Raw genomic sequence first — 19,306 nt, 5'->3', positions numbered from 1 at the left:
TCAGGGTCCAGAGGTCAAACGTTATCAGAGAATGCTTGTCAGTCGAATCATTCCCTGATGAAAGAATGTGAGACTCTTCTCAAAAACAGAGCAATCTGACACTTTTTAAACGGCTTTAAATAAAAATCACACGTCGCTTACGATGCGTCTTAGATATCATGCATTTCAAATAGGCAGCACTTGAGTCCAAGAGGAAACAAAATCAAATGTATTTAATGCTTTTTATACAAAACATTCTTTATTATTATTATTATTATCATCATCAACGGCTGTTCAAAGGCTTGAAGCACCCATAGGTTCAATTTCTGTACATAAAAACCTCAAATCAAATTTTATTCATGTCAGTGAATAAAAACAATCCCATCAGATGTTTTTCTTCACATATAACATACAAGGCAACTAGAATGATGTATTCGTCACACTGGGCTATAAACAACACAGAGCTTATGTTGCTGTAATCCAGTCTTTTTCTTCATCTCATCGGCGCTTGATTGATATGCCTGCAAGCACACGGGTCTCCCTTCTCTCACTTCAGCTTTGCAGCGGGCCGACACACGAAAGCCTATTGCTTGTAAATTCATCATTTGAGGTATTAAAGTGAAATCTGATAGTTTAACAGCATATATATATATATATATATTAGAGACATGTTATAGGAACTCCTGAAAATGTTTGTTAGAGTTTGTGCAAGAGTTAAAGCAATAGTTCAACATTTTGGGAAAATACGCTTATTTACGGTCTGCAAGAAAGCAAATTGGCACATTTACCAAAATGTCAATATTTGCATTAAATTCAACGTCCAGAGTCCGGTCAATCCTGCGCAGGGCGATTGGGATGTTTTAGCTCCTTCCCTGGCTCTGGTTGTCCTTCACCGTGTGTTGCCTCATCAGATCCCAGAACAGCATGCTGAGCATTGTGTGCGGGGCCAAGCGCAGGAAGACGGGGCCCATGCCTTTATACAACCCCAGCAGGCCCTCGGCTTGGCACACCTTCAGAAAACAATCCGAAAATCCAAGATACAGACGGCCCTGAACACAAAGAGAAGGAAGACGGGAAGTCTTGCTGTGTGTTCGGTTAATATCGTGAGCCACTGTTGAGAGAGCAACTACTGATTTGATGAAACAAGGTCACTTGAACTCACCCTACGAAACTCATCCACCGGCTGGTTGTAGAGCCGAGTACTAATGACGTCAAACGGCGTCATGCTGATCGCCACGGCGACTCCACTTATCATGGCGGCTATCAAAGCTATGAGCCAGCTGTTTGGACTAAACCACTGCAAGATAAGACGTGAACGGATTATGAACTGAGGCTTGACGTTGGGCTCGTACTGTTCAGGGTACATGTGCTGTAAGAACGTCAGCTGCTTTATCCCGTATACCTGGGAGTGTGACACCCATTCCTTGGCCGAGCTGAAGGTTGCCAGTTGAGCAGCTGATCCCACCATGACTCGAGGCACGGCCCCGTTCACTCCTCTCCAAAGACCAACCAAACCGTCTCGTCTATAGATGGTAACAAAGGCGTCAGAGGCTCCCTGAAATGGAAGAAAACAAAAAGGCATTGGAGTGTTGGAAGTAGCAGCTATAGCACCCAGTGATCCAGTGTATGTCTCTCTATCATGTGGAGGTAGTAAATAGTGATTTCTGACGAACTTTGAAGCTTTGTTCTTGCATATATCTTTGAGTCATACCAGTGCAAAGTAGCAAAGCACTAATGTTACGTGTTTGAATGTGCATTAAGACCACTGGGTCTTGTGATCAGTGTAAATATAAATAAATATAAATGTAAATCAGTTCAAAGTTTAAACACCAAAATGAAGCATCTATCAGTGGTGGAATGTCACGAAAGTACATTTACTCATATCTCAAAATTGTACTTAAGTATCTCCATTTTCTGCAACTTTATACATACACTTGATACTGTTCTTTTTTTATTAAGCACATGTATTTGACAAATAAAAATGATAACAGGGAAAGATGACCTACACTAACAGGAGCTGCTCAATCAAGTCCTGAGAGAACCTCTAATTAGACGGTACCTGAAAGCACCAGTGAGGGTGGACTGTGCATACATTTCTCCGTCTTTCTGCATATTCTTGAACTGTATCAGCAGTGTCAAATCAATAACATAAAAGAATCAATTTGATACTTTAAGTACATTTTTTTTTCTGGTAATATTGACATACTTTTACTTAAGAGTTTTGAATGAATGACTTTGACTTCTGTTGAAGTATGTTCAGTGTGGTACATATGTACCATGACATAATTCGCGCGTCTCACTTTGAACATGCCGGTCTTACCAGGTGGTTATGCTGGTGGCCGACAGCTATGGCTTCCACAGTCTGAGCCTGCAGGTGAGTCTTCACCTGTGAAGAAAAAAAACGCAGCACACGAGGTTTTAAGGTGCGTTCAGACTGAAAGCTAGATCCTGTGCCAAAAGTCCAATCCGGGACAAACCAGACTTGTTGTAACTAAAGTGGGCCGATGTCTTCGATGCCAGCAGGAGTTATGCAACAATCACAGGTAGCTCTGCAACACAAACATGTCTTTACAAATTCCTCAGCGATTCATTCGTACAAAAACCTTAACTATCGACCAGCAGTTATAAAACCAAGAAGTCTCTCCGCTCGACCTCGTGCAGAATGTCAATACAACAACCTTCAGACGACCTTCTTTCCTTCACTCGCTGCCACGCGGCGAGGAGCCAGAAGGAGCTGTATATTTTGGCAGCAGTGGGTAAGGTCGAAGCAATGGTCACGATTATATTTAGTGAGAGAGACAAACGTGTTGTAAAACAATATTGTCTTTCCATGACGTTGCAAAAATGTCGGAGCTGGTTTTAAGTGACAGCCGAGGAAGGAAAGCAAAAAAGAACGACTCCTCTCGAACGAGGAGGTAATATACTATATTACTCATTCATATGGACAAGATATGGTTAAGTCAGCTTGAGATCATATTGTTTTGATGTATTCTTTCATAAACTGGATTAGACATCATGTGACTAACCACACACACACACACACACACACACACACACACACACACACACACACACCCATGGAATATCACTTTGCCTAACGAGTCCTTGTACTGGATAAAAATAGACATTGGAGACGCCTGTGAAACTGAGCTGCTTTTCTCCTGTCATGTGAAGAATTACATATGGTTGTTCAGGACAGTTGCAGAAGGTTTGCAACGTCATGTTTGAATTTTGAAGTTTTCCCTCATTTATTTCACACAGCTAGGAGGTTGTTTACCATATTCTCCCTTTAAACTATAGCATCACCCTTTATAATCCCCTTTAGTGGCTCATAAGAGTTATTGTTAGAGAATAGGTGGACATGTTTTCTATGTTTAATCAATACTGACGTATCCACGTGTGCATTGTAAGAGTTATCGGTCGCTGTCATTTTTCCTCCTGTCCACACAGGCTCTCGAAAAGGATCTCTTTAAAAAGCACAAATCAAATGAGCATCTTACAAATGTACGGCCTTTTTACAGCAAACACAAACTGTTTCAGTGTACATGTGTGTGAGTGAATGTTAACTGCATTAATGTACACTTATATAATATGTCCAATAGTGACATATTAGACACCTCGTTGCTTTACGATGTCGCACAAGCGTTGTAGTATGTAAACCAACAACGTCATCTAATGTTACAATAGAGCCCGTCGCTAATCTGTTTACAAAGCTGACGTATGTGATATGGTTTATGTAGATCTAGACCCACCAGGAGGAAACATGGTCTGATTTCTGGTCGTAGTTGGATGTTCAAACAGTTGGGTCTGATTGCATAAAACAGTGTTACTCTGAAACCTTTTGCATAATATATCTGAAGCTTGCCACAGAGGACAATTACTCATTTCGTCTTTCCACATTAGCTTCCTTGTCGTCTCTGTGGCAGTTGCTTGACACACACACACACACACACACACACACACACACACACACACACACACACACACAGAGCACAAAATTACATCATGGCTGACATCTCGTACGACAATTGGGAGACTTGTTTTAAATAGAGAAACAGAAAACTCATTTTTATAGTTGTGACTGTGATCTTTAGGACATACATCTTTGTTATGTACAATAACTGGCCACAATAGAACTTTAACTACAAACGAACTGCTCAAAACTCACAGACATGCACCCTGTGATGGGGGGGGGGGCCAAGAGGAGCCACTTTTAGTATACCTACCAGGTATGCAGGAGAGGCAATGAAGGCACCCAGCGCCCCGGCCCCGGCCCCCGAGAGCAGACTGCCCCCGTGGAACGAGGTGATACCCAGAGCTTCACAGTAGGAGTAGGAGCCCAGCCTCACGCCGTTCATCACGCCCTGGTACATCAGCCCGACCGAGAGCCCCTTCTGCAGGCCCCGGAGGCCGTCCGTGCGGCCCACCACCCAGAGGGCCTGCAGGGCCCCGCGGTAGTGTCTCTGGTAGGATCCCCGCGCACGCAGCTCTCCCTGAAGCTGCAGACGGGTCTTCACGACCTCCAGGGGATTGGTGAACACGCAGGCAGCGCAGCAGGCCAGCGCGCCCAGGGCAAAGTCCAGAGGAGGCCAGACACCCGGAGGAGAGGGCGAGGGTCCCAGGACGGCGCAGGGTACAGCAGACACAGGGGAGGCCATCCTGTGGGGAAGCCGGGCACCAAACACAGACTCTTCTGGTGGAGTTTTCAGCAGCGGAGCGCTGGTCATCCCTGTGAAGTGTTTGTTCCGTCGGTTCTTGCAATGACTTGGGCCCCCTTTTGTCAGTTTGTTAGGGAACAGAGAGAGTGTGCGGCACTCGGTACAGAACAACGAAGTCAGAAACGAATGCTATCAGCTTTCTTGATAACTTATTTGACATTGTGTTGCAAGTTTCTCCCGTGACACTGACCCGCAGGTCAGTGCGTCTCTTTGGCGTCCTTCCGCAGTGACTTTTTTTTCAGGGAGCGTTCTCGACCGTCTGCACCATCTGCAAGAGAACATGTTGAAGTAAAGGTTTATTTTAAATTTGTGGAGTTCAGGTAAGGTTACATAAGGCTCAGCCCTACGTCTTGAGGACCGAGCGCTTCTGAGTCAAAGAGCAAAAGTGAGAGGAGACCTGTGGGAATGGAAACATTAGGATTTAGCTCACATGACGGACATATTTTAGAAAATGAGTCTACTACACCTGATTAAAAAAAAAAAGAATTTTTTTTTAAGAGCAGACAATTGCACACACAAGATCACCTGACCGTTAAAAAGAAGTCACACGCCACTCCACTCACATTCATTCAAACCAGCATACAACTACACAAAGCCACAGAACAAGTACCAGAGGCAAACACAGCAAATTAGAAAACTCCTCTCACGTGCCTTTTTGAAGAATTCTAAAATATCTCTTGGCTTTGGTTACTTCATTCAGAAACTCTCAGTGTTCAGTGATCCTGTGCAGCTCCATTTCCCCCCCCTTCTCCCCATCATTGTAAACATGTGTCCTCAGCACATTCATTGTCAAAGTCTCCTCCCACCGTCTCTCTCACCAGGGCCAATGCGGTGTCAGACCCGTCTGCCACATCACCATTGCCTGGAGTCTGCACCAATCAAATGGCTGTGATCCACACTGCCCCCGCTCCGGTCCAATAGGAGCTCTCTGGGTAAAAGGTTGTTGTTCAAAGAAGGGGGGGGTGGGTGTGTGGAGTGTCTCGGGGAAAGGAGAGCTATGGACCCATGCGGTCTGAACAAGGTTAATCTGCTGAAGAGAGTGTGGATAATCTCAGGAACAAAACAAAACAAACCGGTGCTGTTTTACCTCTGCAGCATATGATTTAATCAATGATATTCTTACATTGAACCACGTGGTTTAGAGACAAGTTGAGTGAAGATGATGGAAGATGATGTTCAGAAGCCTTTGTTGTGAAGTGGGCTATAAATTACATTTGGAACAAAATGATGCTACTTGTTGAAATGACTCATCAATGTGCGTTTTCTCTTGATGTGCTGTATGGAAAGGAGCCACTAGGGGGCGCTCTATTACAGCTCTACAAAAGTTAAACTACTCAGATTTCACTCCCGAGGCCTCTGAATGAATAGATGGGTGATCTTGGAGACAGCAGCGGCCTAAAACAATCTCACCACAACATTGATCTTCTGGAAACAGATGTAATAATTTGAATCTCGTAATGTAGACTGAACAACTAATGTTGTGAAATTGAATCACTGCTAAATATTCTGTCTTATTGTGTAAATACCACTGGATTCATACCATTGAAAACATAAAAACATCCATCTTTTAAAGTTATCCAGGTCATTTTAAGTTTAGCTATTTCAAAATGCCCAAATCACAGTTTTGTGTTTGATTATCACATATTCAGACAGAAAACTAGAAAAACGGAATAAATCAAGCTGCTCAAGTTAGATTGGTTGAATTTAAAATTAAACATGAACATCCAGGCTACCGAGGACACTAAAGTTAAACATAATTGTGTCACATGATCAGAGTTCAGATGAGCGCCTGAAAAGCCTCGTTCAGGTCTTCTGGGATGGATGTAGAGATGAGGAGGATTGTTCCCTCCCCAGAGCAGCTGATGTGATTATTACACGGATTCAAAACAAGTATTGACAATATCACACCATATCCATTCAGCTTGGGTTTAATTACATTGAACTATTGTCTGTGTGTGATTGTGATGTGTCCGTACTTTTAGTTCGTTTAGCGTTTTTTTCACGTTCATATTCACAATTTGGTGACTGAATTAAACCCAATTTAAGCAACTCTATTGTTTTGTGTCAACGTCGACGTCTTCGATCATAAAAATTACTGGATTTGAACAAATTTAATATAGTTCAAGCAACGGATACTTCCAATTTTGTCTGAATTTATGCAAAGGACATGAAACTTAAAATCATGTGTTTCTAAAAAAAATGTTTACTACATTAAATGACTCACTGGAAATGTTAAAGAGAAGTTACTAAATATCATATTTAGTCTTTTCTTTGCTTCCATAGTTCTCATCCACATCTGCTGGAGTTGAGATTGAAAGTTCATGCTAAAAAAAAAAAAAAAAAAGGAAATAATATTATTACACTAATGTAATAATATTAATTGATAAACACAAACACAGTCAGCAGTGTGACAGAGCAGACATGGAGGCCTTTATTGTTCAACTATGTTTATAGTACAGTGCCACACCTCTCTCCCACCATGGCCCCTGACACACATTAGTCAACAACTTTTAACCACCACCGTGCACACATAACACACACACACACACACACACACACACACACACACACACACACACACACACACACACACACACACACACACACACACACACACACACACACACAGTTTTCAATGTAAACATTGCAGGCTTAAAGAGTGATACAAAAAGCAAGGTAGTCGTCAATCGTTTTCCGCGTCCGTTATCCCAGAGTTCCTCTATTTCGAGAGTCCAGAGGAGGGAGAACAGAAAAAACTGAAATGTTATCGTTTGGCTGATCCCCTTTTGGGGAACAACAAAATGTCCTGTTCTCTCTAATCACTGCAGTCACAAACGCACGCACACGCACGCACACACGCACACGCACACGCACACGCACACACACACGCACACACACACGCACGCACAGAGTCAGGATTTTCATTCAACCAAATGTATTTATCAAAGTGTAGTTAAAGTGTTTTATTTTTGAATGCTTGTAGTAGGCAGAAGGGAGAATAGTGAATTTATGAAGTGGAACATCTAACAATGATTATGTTCTTTTCCCATAATCCTCTCTACAGGAAAAAGGCATTGTGTGTCAATTCCCTTGTGTGGTGACAGGGTGAAGTCTGTCTTTCCAATCCCGCCTGGATCTGCATTACCTCTTGGCTCGTACAAAGTACAAGGCGTTGGTTTTAGGGTAGTACTTCACATTCTGTTTCTTGTCCATTAGGCCCCCAAAAATGATGAGCTCGCCCCTGCCCTGTACCACCGTGTGAAGGCTGGTCTCAGGAGGCCCTGTAACTGCAGCGGGAGTCCCGTTCCCATAAACTCTCCAGGACACCACCCCGGCAGACTTGGCCCTGGACACATCCAACACGTACATCTGCATGGGCTTGCAGTTGAGAGACTGGTACAGAGGTTTCCCTACGTTCAGGCTTTGGGGCGGGTGATGGCCAAGACGCCGTGCAATAGGTGGGATGGCGTGTCCATCAGCTCCAGCAGCCTGTGGAGGGCTGGAGGATGAAGACGGAGGGGTTCCGGGAGGACCCGCTCCTCCTCCTCCACCACCACCACCACCACTTCCTCCTCCAGGAGAAGCCCCCTGTGTCTGAAGGGAAGGCGATGATGATGAAGACGGTAAAGATGAGGAAGATTTGTTTTTCACTGCCTCCAGACCTCGTCGTAAGGCAGCGGGGGACACGGCTCCCGGGGGAGTGTGTGGGGAGCCTGCAGGAGGTGTATGCAGGCCATTGGTGCTGGGCACCTCAGGGTGGTGAGGGGCAGGAGGGGCAGAAGGGGGAGACTCCCAGCCATAGTCTGTGGAGGCAGGTGGGAGAGGGCGTGAGGAGGGAGATGCGGCCTGGGCTGGGCTGGTCCTTGGAGAAGGGGAGGATCCATTCAGCAAGGTGGGAAGTGGAGGAAGAGGAGGGCTGTCTGGGCCTTGAGAAGGAGACGGCTGTTGGGATGAGGACGGGCTGCCTTCTCTGGCACCTCCTCTCGCTGAAGGCCGAGGTCTCAGCGTGCCCCATCGGCCGTTTACACACGGAGCCTCTTCGACGGCTCCCAGGACAACGCCGGCAGCCCCGCTACGAACAGGAGACTGGGAGCGCAGGGAAGGCGGTTCGGGGCCCAGAGGGCCAGGTGTGGCACTTATTGGGGAGGGCCGAGAGTTAAGACTCGGGCTGAGCGGAGCGCGGCCAGATGGAGCCTGTGAGAAAACCACCACACACTGGCCCACCTTGAGGTAAACGAACAAAATGAGAAGAAAAACGACACATTAGCGATCAATCTTATGCTCCGACACACACACACGCACACGCACACACACACGCACACGATAGGATTTACAACTAAGGCAGACACTTACTCTACAAGCCGGGTGACACCACAGCTCCGGGGCCCCATGCTCCTCGTTTTCCACCTGCAGCTGCTGCCACCTCCACGGTGGTGCATCCATGTGGAGGAGCCAGGCATCTTTAAGGAGCTTTAACACACAAGACAACAGGATAAATCAAAACTGTAGTCGCTTAGAGTCACATGGAACATTCTCTGGAAGATATTGATGTGTTGTTCTGATACTAGAGTGGGGGAAAAAAGAAAAACCCTCTTACTGCATTAGGACCGCCACAGCCTCCCAAGATGAGCAACGTCTGATCGTCAATCACAATCTAAAAAGAAAACATTTAAACTCAAGTTGTTTCATTTCATATGAAAAAGTTAAGTGGAGGTTTCTGGCGCGTCGTCCACAAAGTGCATGGAGATGGGAAAGCAGTCTTACTTGTGATTGGCCTCCTCGAGGATGGGGTGATGGGCCAGATATGGGTGGTTTGGACCAGGACCACTGCTCCAGATCCAGAACCCAGACTTCATTACTCCTGATCAGAACCATCAGAGAGGACGACATTATGGTGATGCGTGACAACCAAAGACATTAATAACAAACACGCTCTTAACTGAGTTTAAGGCTTAAAGCTGAAATATTTAAAGTCTTAAATTTAAATATCATTACTCCTAAGCTTCCAGCTCCCTGTCTCCTAGGTTTCTAGTCTATTGTCTAGTCTATTGTTTTGAGTAACTAGGGGTTGATTACTGAAAGTGATGTAACTTCATCACCTCAGTAAATCATATACTCACAATCACCTGAGGAGTCATTAACAATGTCACTGTCTACGAACAACGAGACCTTTGCAAACACTAGATGCTCCGTCATCTTTGCAGCTAAGCTTGGGTAATCGGTAATTAAATACAAGTAATACATTCATACATTTGCCGTGCTCCTAGTGATCCCCCAAACACCACCATGGTGTTTCCAATCACAGAGGAGGAGTGGCCAGCCATAGGCGGAGGTCCATGTGTTGTCACGATACAGTTCCACCTGAGAAAACAGAGAATCAAAAAAGGGAGAAGATGACCAAAAGTTAAACTGTACAAAGTGTGTCAGTCACTTGTCACGTCTTCATCCTTTGATTCCCAGTACTGAAGTCTCTCTCACCAGTTCTTTGAAGGAGAGTAGGTGTGGATTTCATCAAAAAACCTCTCCGGTTGGTGCAGTGGATATGGGCTGGGACGAGTCCATCCCCCGAACAGCACCAGCAGATCTTTGTGCATCACTAGAGTCGCCCCAGCTTTAGGAGACGGATAAGAGCCTGGAGGAGGAAAAAGTGATGTAGCGACACATGTCTGACGTCGTATTTATGTATAAGTAATCTAATAAACATATACAAAAAAGGAAAACATGGCAGTAAAACTACGTTATTATTTTGGCCACCTCACACTCAAGTGACAAAAAATGTTTAAAAAAAAAAAATTTCATTCACTCGGCAAAATGTCCCCCAGAAAATGCTTTTGTCTTCCTCTTAATCCTTAGCACGCAATTTCATAAAAGGCTAAATAAGCTTTAAAGTTTACGGGAATAAAATGCAAGTGCACTAGCAAAATCATTTTACTACGACAATCTCATTTCATCAGTGCTTCTCTTTTTTTATTTCCACCTCTTCAAATACTGTGCACTCAGCTGCTTCTGCTGAGCATCTGACTACTACACTCACTTAATGTGCTTTGCCCTCCCACAGTTCCCCTTATATAATCCCCAAATGGAGCTTTTTTTTTTTTTTTTACCAGAGCTACATGTCGTAAAAAATGGGCTCAGGTTTCTGTTTCCTGCGGGTCTTTACTGCTAGCGGCCTACTCGTACCTGAGGCTAAAGGGCGGATCCACTCCTTGCTGTTGAGGTCGAGTCTCCACAGATCATTGAAGGCAGCATTGCAGCTACTCTGAGTGCAACCCCCGAATACATACATGGACTGGTTTGAGTCATAATAGCATGCACCTGCAACCAAACACAGAACAATTAACAGCAAATTGTAGCAAACAGTCAGTGCTAAGTGTCAGTAAAACCAGTGTCCTGCCTTTCTAAAAAGGGATAAAAATAAGACAAAAATACAAACTTCAAGATAAGAGGCCTTTTATGTCAGTGCATTAAGCTACAGCATGTGACACATGTGCACAATTCATTGTTTATCACAGAAAACGGTTTGCATCAGCTTGATGCTGAAAACATAAGCGTGTGTTGCTTCTGTGACACCGAATCTATCATCAGTGTTGTTGAAGTCCATCAGATAACAACATTGATCAGGTGTCTGGTGTCGCTCTTTCCATGAATCACTAATCTTGCACAGGGCAGAAGATATTTTATATGATGCACACTGCTTAATCTGATCCAGGGTAGAAAACAACATGTATTCTCACTCTGCAATTTTGGGTAATATTTGTCACTGATGTTTGAAATGTGTACACATTTAGTAACTCATTTTTGTGAAGTGTTATAAAGCAGCATATACTGACTGTGTGAGAAGCGCTGAGTGATCGGGGTTCCTGGATATGGGTACGTGCGACTTTCCCACTGGATATTTCCCTCCTGGACAGCTCTCAAGAAACCGTGGTAGCACTGATAAGCAACACCTAGTTGAGATGAAATATTAGCAAAACAACAGGAACACAGAAAAAAGTGGATAAAGAGCTCATTTAAATTACTTTAAAATGTCAAATACATTGTCAAACGTTGCCTCTCCATTTCACTGCTCTGTTCGAAGTGCAACGCCCACTTCCACTCACCACAAGGTTAACCAGTCCGCCTTAAGATTCAGCTTCATACAAGGCTATGTAAATATGAGGCGTACCTTTAATGAGGCGATACCACTGCTTACACACGAGTGCAGCAGTCTTGTGCTCCTGGTAAGGTGAGAGGAAGGACAGAATGTATTCAAGAACTTCCTCTGGCAACTCCTCCATTGTTCTCCCCCCTCCTTTGGCACCAATGTCCATGTTCCCTTCTTGTCGGCAGGACCCCATGTTTGCCTCTTCTTCCTCTGTTATCCCAGCAGGCTCCGCACCATCGTCCTCTGTATCCATGGCAACAAAGCATCCATCCTCATTATCATGGGAGCGGGACATTATGGTCTGTTGAGACATGGGGAGACATGCTAGTAATGTGTGTTTAGGAGCATCTTTGCAACCAGCTACAGTTAACTACACTTTAACAGTGATTACAATTCTTCATGTATTCTAATAAACAGTAGACTAACTCTAACCCACCTCAACACTGCCCTAGATGTTCTTTATTTGATCGTCAAGAGTCACATGTATAGAGGAAAAAGACTTTGAACTAAATTGGAATAAATTTGAGCTTCCACATACACAAAATGACACAACAAAGCTATGACGTTAACCACCATAACAGTTTTAAGCATTTAGTTCTCAGCAGTTGTGATTGTCACATCCATTGTCTGAAACGGGTGGTGCCCTTTCTAGACTAGAGTGTCCCTCTTATACCGTTAGCTGCGTCTAACTAGCTGTCGTTAGCCATCACATATCAAATTAAATGTTGGGTTGCTAATGCTAAATACCACCTAAAGCTAACCACCTAGGAAAATACACGAAACTCAAGACAAGTTAAGTAAAGTAAACAACCACTGGCTTATGCTACAAAACACCGACATATAGCGGTTACATGTTACTGGATTCAACGTTTGCTCCTTAGAGAATACATGCTAGCACTGGCTAACGCTAGCTAACTGATCATGAGCATCAAGCTAACGTTGGCTAACATTACCGAATGTCTAGCTAACGACATGACGTTATAGCAACAGCTTACGCGTTTTCTTAAAAATACCTCTGCTTGACAAAAGGTGCGAACTCCCAACTTCTTAGGTATTTTAATGCCACGAGAACCTTCCAGGGCAACGGTCTCTTCTAACGTTACACCCAACTAACAAGCTAGCTAGCTGTTATCTTCAGTCTTGATAATCTATGCTAACGTTAGCACGAGCAGAGGCTGTGAGCAGGAATTAACTAGCTCCTCTAATGTCAGATACATGTTGTCAATTTCGCTCATTAACTGTTGCAGCATTATTAGTACCGTTGTTGTAGACGGGGTCTATTTCGGGCTCTGGGTGTATTTTCTCTTCTTCCCCCCGGTATCAGCTCCGGAGGTTCCTCTGCAGCCTCCAAACAGTCGCCATCTTCCGCTCCGTGAACAGCGTCCTCCGCAGCACAGCGACGCCGTTGCAGCAGCTGCGGTCTGTCTGTGGTACCAGGGTGGGTCTGTCTGTGGTACCAGGGTGGGTCTGTCTGTGGTACCAGGGTAGTACTGTCTGTGGTACCAGGGTGGGTCCTCTGTACCTAACATTGTGCCCCCAGCACCTTTGGAATAACCCCTAATTACCCAATTTTAAAATGTAGCAAAGAAAGAAAAAAGAAAGAAACTCTTCAAGTTCTTTGACATTAAGTGACGTCTCCTCCACCTGTAACTTCATCAGACCTTATTGAAGAATATTTCACCAGTTTTCATATTTTATTTGTTTGAGGAACTGCATCTTGTAGATCTCTGTAGTCTATCTGTTTTCAAGACCTGAGCTATATAATACTATTTATAAGAATACTGCTGTAATGTCATACTCCAGTGTTGGCAAGCTAACATTTAAAGGTTCTCCCATACTTTTTTGATATGCAATGTACTAAGTTGTTAAAATCAAACGCTATATATATTTAATGAACCCTGCATATAGAACTGGTTTATTTACTGTTGCAAAATGACCAAATTCTTCAAATCACTATATTGATGATTTTAAACCATGTACAAACATATACAAACAAACACAATACAAACAATTAATTGATAAACTAATATAATTCATTACTTTCAAAGAAATTTCAGAAATCCTATTTTATTACAGTATGTAGGCAGCCACTTGAATATTTAACTGTATATATGTATGTCATTCATATGAAGTAGCAAAAACCATGACAATTTCATCATCAGACATACAGTTTCAGTTACATATGCACCTTCTTTATTAGAAAAGGGTAAAAAGACAAAGAAAGAACAAACATTGCTGCCGCAATTTTGACATTTGTGGGGCAGGCAAAGTGTTACATCTGCAATTTGTTTGTAGCCACTAATGTCTTCCATTAAAGAGGTGCATCTATGCAATACAAAATAATTGGTAATGTAAGCCGACCATTCTTTGGTGCAGAATATTTGAACTATAAATACAGATTTTTTTTTTTAAATGGCCTTAATCTATTAGCCTATTTATAAAACAATTAAAAGTTAAACAGATAATCAACAGTCATGCTCACTTGTATGATCGTGAAGTGCCTGATTCTAATATAATACATGATTCATGGTTGTTGATATTGGGAGATAAACTGCAAAATATACAACAAACTGAATCAATGACTAATAGAGATCATTTTATTTGATTATTTTTGAAAAAGTTGGCTGCACGTGTTACATTAACGTAAAGTCTCAACATGTGTCACAAAGTGTTACATTAACGCACATCATCTCTGTACATGGCACACATGTGAACATTCCTTAGACAATATTTATCAAATTCCTGAATAAAACAGTTTTTTAAATATTTTTTACAACATTTTAATTGCATTTATGATTCTCGACTGTTTGCAGTAACATGCTTGCTTTTATCTTTTATTTTCTCTTACTGTGTTCATTGTAAGCACCAAACACCAAGACTACAAATTATATGAAAACCTACTCAGTAATACATGTTGGGATTTCTGAATCTGGTGCTGCATTCATGTCACTACCGTTTATTTCTCGATTCTAACTTACTACCAGTTGTATCCATAGACTGTATATAAGGAGGGTTGTAACTACAAAGTCTGGTATTTTTTCTAATCCCTCCACACAATACAGTTGCATATATTGTCAATCACAATATTTCACTTTGGGCCTTTATGTGTTGTAATTGATGTATGTTTTGTTTAATGACCCCGTGGTGTTTCTGTCAGTGCCCCTGTCACTTGAACGCATCATTTCCCTTCAACAACACTATGTTGAACACAAACAGCCTCATCTCGGCGCTCTATTCCACTTTCCATCAAAAACAACGACAGTGTGGTGGAGTAAGACTATCTCTCACTATTTAGGGACAAACATAAAGCGTTAGGCTGTTAAATTAGCTTAGCCAGATTTAAATTGCTTTATCTTGCCGGGTTAATTAGTTGTCGTGATAGAAGCTAGCAAGTTGACGCTAACTAAGCTAACGTAAATATAACGTCATTTCCCTCCACGGTTAAACGTTAGGGGCACTGATTAACGTCAAGGGTTAAACCCTAGCTAACCGTCAGCTATTCAACACTACTAAGTACGCTGTGTATTTCCGTCTGAGCGGCGTGTGGGACGACACCAGTTTTCGGTTGATTTACCGAGGTGGACGTTACGCCAGATTTAAAGTAGCAGGCAGCTAACGTTAGGGGATTGCCCTCAGTAGAGCATTAAGCTAGCACGCTAACACGCGGCCAAGCTACGGTTTGAGAATTTGTTTATTCCGACTTCATCCGTCACAAATCCCCGTGAGATTGAGCTCTCTGCTGGGGGTCTGCGTGAGCTCCGTCCACCGTCCCATGCCCTCTGCGTGGCTGGGAGAGAGTTAGCCGGTTGGAGCCGAAGAGGTAACCGACCAGCAGTCCTGTTAAACATGGAGGATGAAGAGGTCGCAGAGAGCTGGGAAGAGGCGGCGGACAGCGGGGTGAGAACCACTAACGTTGGACAATTATTCTTTTCAACCAGATTATAACTTTATTTTTTTTAGTTTGCCCGTCAGACAACCGCATATCAAGGATTTGCGATACGCTGGATGTGTCTGGCGCTTGAATACCTGATATAAATCTGTTATTTATTTGTTTTCTCGTCAAAGACATCAGCTCGTCTTCCTGGCTTGAGTCCTGCAGGCCTCGCTGTCCCATAACGACACGGGACTTAGCCTGGCTTTATGTCATTTCATTTACGCAACAAAATTGTTTTATTGTGTGTGGAAATCCACAAAAACATACACGACAATAATAAATGTTAACAAAGTCGACTTTTTCCTATAATTCCCCCATTTTTTTTTAGACCCGCCCATTGCGGAAATGACAGTTTGCGTTGAATCCTTACAATACCATAACAGTTTAGTATGTTCAGGGCTTTTGATATAACATTGAGGCTGTAAGCAAGTAGATATATCAGCTTTTTATAGCGCATTATGGTAGATTGAAACAGTTTGATTTGTTTGTGGCAAACAGTAAACTCATTTGTAAAGACAGTCCTATTGCTGTAATCCTGTCTCGTAACCTGTCAGTGTAATCAAAATTCTAATGATTGAACTATGTGATAATATCGATGTCAAACGCATTTTTTTTATACATATTTGAGCAACCAGTCAGTAACTTTGTCATCCGAATCTCCTGAAAATGATTGCATACAGGTCAATGAGACAGACATTGTACTTCTTTGACAGTAACACAAATGTAATAAATATGTTTTTCTCCTCAGGAAATAGAGAGACGGCTTGAGGCTAAACTGAAAATAAATCAGGAGGCAAAGTAAGCAAAGAGACAATTTATCCAAACATTTCAATATATGGTAAGATTGCATAGAAGTTGTGTTTTGGTTTTTTTTCTAGTAAATTTATTCCCCTCTACTCGTGTTTTTACCTGTACAGGAAGTCCAGCTTGGGTTCGGGTGGCTCACCTGTTCAAACTGCTATTGTAATCCAGGACGACTCTCTGCCTGCAGCACCCCCACCACAAATTAGAATTTTGAAACGTCCGTCAAACAACGGCACCGCAGGAAATCTCGCGTCTTCGACTCGTCCCTCTCAGCAGATGAAGTCTTTGGCCCAGCGGGAGGCCGAGTACGCAGAAGCCCGAAGAAGGATCTTGGGCAGTGCGTCTTCAGATGATACGCCTCAGGAAAACCCTTCCCAGGACAGGTGAGACATTACAACAAAGAAGAATAACAATTCATTTGCATTAAGTAGTTAGAAACACCTAGAAGTGGAAAAACACTGATATTAATTTCTCCTCGTATCATTAGGTCGGCTCGTATGAGCGTGCAGCAACCATTGGAACCAGTTCGTCCAAACAACCATGTGATCCGCCAGCCCACCGGCCCAGATGGCACCTCAGGCTTCAGACTCTGCAGATAAAGAGGAGCTACCTGCTGCAAGGAATCGGGCTTAAAGGGTGGCAATTCAAGGGGTTGTGTGTGTGGTATGAAGAGCAGAGTGGTGGGATGACACCAAATTCGACAGACACTAAAAACATGAAGACATAGCATGGATTGAAATGAACTCCTCCACCCTCTCTCTACTCTGCTTTCTGGCGTGGTCTTTGCCTTTCGCCTTGTCTCTTCCTTCTGTGGAATGTGCAAGGGGCTGGCAGAGATCAGCCAAAGATCTGAAACCCCTTTCTGTTCCGCACTGTGAACAGGCTTTTTTGCCTCACATCCCTTACACACTGTGATACTCTGATGTTCCATGAGGTGCCCTGTGATCTTACGTGCGATTGGCCGGCCGGGTGCCAGGGCATCGGGTGCCTGTCTCTCTGCGGCGAGAATAAGGGGAGCTCGTGAATCTGTGGGAATTCCCCCAGAGAGGTGCGAGCGAAGGAGCTGGCCTTTTCCACTGATGGGGGGGTGTGGATCGTGGCTGGGTGTCCACCGGGGTCGCTGGCCTCAGTTTTTTTTGGGGGGGGGGGGGTTCAGTGGTAATGAAGTGTTTTGACAGTGCTGAGAGCTTGCTGTGTGTTCAGCAGCTTGAGTGAAAGGTAAGAGGAAAAAGTCAGGCTGATCCAACACTTTGAGTAAAAGGGCGCCGCAGTTGCAGAGCAATGGCAGAGGCCCAGAGCAGCATGACCCGCAGTGCAGAGGCCTCTGTTGGGCTCCGGTGGCTATTAAAGAAATGCCCGGTGGGCACGCAGCCTTTGGCCAAAGATTACAGATCGGAAGGTCAGAATGTCACTAAATCTAAGTTTATTCAAGCAATAAAGACAAAGTCACTCCCTGGATTTCTTTTTTAACATATTGCCCATTTACCTGTGCTGTGTTTTCAAATTATATTTTGTTTTAAACAGCTGACAATGTTTCTTAATGTTGTTTTTTCCCCCCCCGAGACATAGTGTGTTTAATTCAGGAGATCAGTAGTGTGTCGGAGGTTAAATGATGTAGCCTGCATACAAAACCTTATTGGTAGTCATTTTAAAATTGGATCAAAGTGGATCTTGTGTGTGTTTTGCCTTGCTATTTCTGAACGGAAGTGCTAAATTGGAACATATCTCACAGCCAGCTGTACTGCATCTGTTTAGAAAAGAGGACTCGGATCTGTTTCCAGCAACAACTGCGTTATTTTGGAAAGAATCAGGGAAATTTCTATCGAAAACTACAAAAATGATCACAGAGATGTTAGAAAGCTCAGCGTCCTTTTAGAACGAAGCCAAATTCCGCTGCCTGGTTCTGATGAATGTTTTTTTCACGCGAAGGGATTTTACATCATTGTTTGCCACTGATTAAAAATAAATGTTTGCAAACCATGAAATCAATAATCTCATCCAATACTGCTGACGATTACTGCAACCATGTTTTTTTTGAGCCCTTTGACACTTGTATGCCTTAAATGACAAATGATCCCTGGTTACACGTGTCCACTTCTCCAGTAGTGCTTGTTCGTCTTAAGCTTTTTGTGCACTTGTGATAGTTTTACTCAATCCATCCTGTCCTTGAGGCACAGTCAATAGCATTATGAATTAAACAACTTGCCTCTACGCAGCAGCAAACCTATCGCTACGGCTGATGCATTTGTGCCACTTATTCCAACCTCACTCACTGAAACAGAAGAGACGTTTAGGGTCAGAGGAGCGCGTCGGTCACTGATCTCTGGGAGTTGAAGATTCCTTTTGTTGTTGTTCGATGGCGGCAGTATAAGTTTTCCATTTGCAGCTCTATAACATCTCAAACATTTAGTTTTAAGAGATAGTTCAGCCTACACTGTAGTCTTAATATACTGTTCCCAGGGATCTGGTTCAATTATTGAAATAAAATGTATTTGTTATCATGTAAAATTGATAATTAAAAGCGAAACCCATCCTGTATCTGTGTGATCTAGACATTCAAGCTTTGCTTCAGTCGTTCGCAGCCGTCTGTCGACTTTAAGGCTGATTTGATGTCATTCTTGTTTTGAAACTTGAAAACCACAAATGAAATTTGAATACCCTTTAATAAACACGCTTCAAACTTGCTGTATGTTTGTTTTGTGTTTCATAAAACCAGATTTTTGGGCA

At 43.2% G+C, this 19,306-nt stretch overlaps 3 protein-coding genes across 4 annotated transcripts; 1 reads left to right on the top strand and 2 right to left on the bottom strand.

The window, feature by feature from the left end:
* Positions 1-185: 185 nt before the first annotated feature.
* On the bottom strand, positions 186-5,482 carry slc25a34 (solute carrier family 25 member 34). The gene is made up of 6 exons (XM_068712008.1): positions 5,349-5,482; positions 4,206-4,965; positions 2,300-2,365; positions 1,382-1,534; positions 1,142-1,276; positions 186-1,028 (listed from the first exon to the last, which is right to left on the bottom strand). Exons 2-6 carry the CDS (start codon positions 4,704-4,706, stop codon positions 840-842), a joined length of 1,044 nt encoding a protein of 347 aa, XP_068568109.1. The 5' UTR covers positions 4,707-4,965; positions 5,349-5,482; the 3' UTR covers positions 186-839.
* Positions 5,483-7,105: 1,623 nt separating this feature from the next.
* Positions 7,106-13,244, bottom strand: fbxo42 (F-box protein 42). Of its 2 annotated transcripts, none has more exons than XM_068712006.1 (10): positions 13,101-13,244; positions 11,863-12,142; positions 11,528-11,644; positions 10,878-11,012; positions 10,176-10,329; positions 9,948-10,058; positions 9,462-9,558; positions 9,295-9,351; positions 9,051-9,167; positions 7,106-8,921 (listed from the first exon to the last, which is right to left on the bottom strand). In XM_068712006.1, the coding sequence occupies exons 2-10, from the start codon at positions 12,134-12,136 to the stop codon at positions 7,839-7,841; spliced, it is 2,145 nt and encodes a 714-aa protein (XP_068568107.1). In that variant the 5' UTR covers positions 12,137-12,142; positions 13,101-13,244; the 3' UTR covers positions 7,106-7,838. The 2 variants fall into 2 exon arrangements, with proteins under 2 accessions (XP_068568107.1, XP_068568108.1); XM_068712007.1 differs by having other exon boundaries at positions 11,863-12,084.
* Positions 13,245-15,023: 1,779 nt separating this feature from the next.
* On the top strand, positions 15,024-19,264 carry LOC137873686 (SUZ RNA-binding domain-containing-like). The gene is made up of 4 exons (XM_068712005.1): positions 15,024-15,738; positions 16,524-16,573; positions 16,693-16,962; positions 17,067-19,264. Exons 1-4 carry the CDS (start codon positions 15,688-15,690, stop codon positions 17,176-17,178), a joined length of 483 nt encoding a protein of 160 aa, XP_068568106.1. The 5' UTR covers positions 15,024-15,687; the 3' UTR covers positions 17,179-19,264.
* Positions 19,265-19,306: the final 42 nt, after the last annotated feature.

The sequence above is a fragment of the Cebidichthys violaceus genome, unplaced genomic scaffold, assembly GCF_023349555.1.
Source record: "Cebidichthys violaceus isolate CVI_PGR_0920_01 unplaced genomic scaffold, fCebVio1.0.p SCAF_17, whole genome shotgun sequence".
Lineage (NCBI taxonomy): Eukaryota > Metazoa > Chordata > Actinopteri > Perciformes > Stichaeidae > Cebidichthys > Cebidichthys violaceus.
This window is presented reverse-complemented; position numbering and strand designations above follow the sequence as displayed.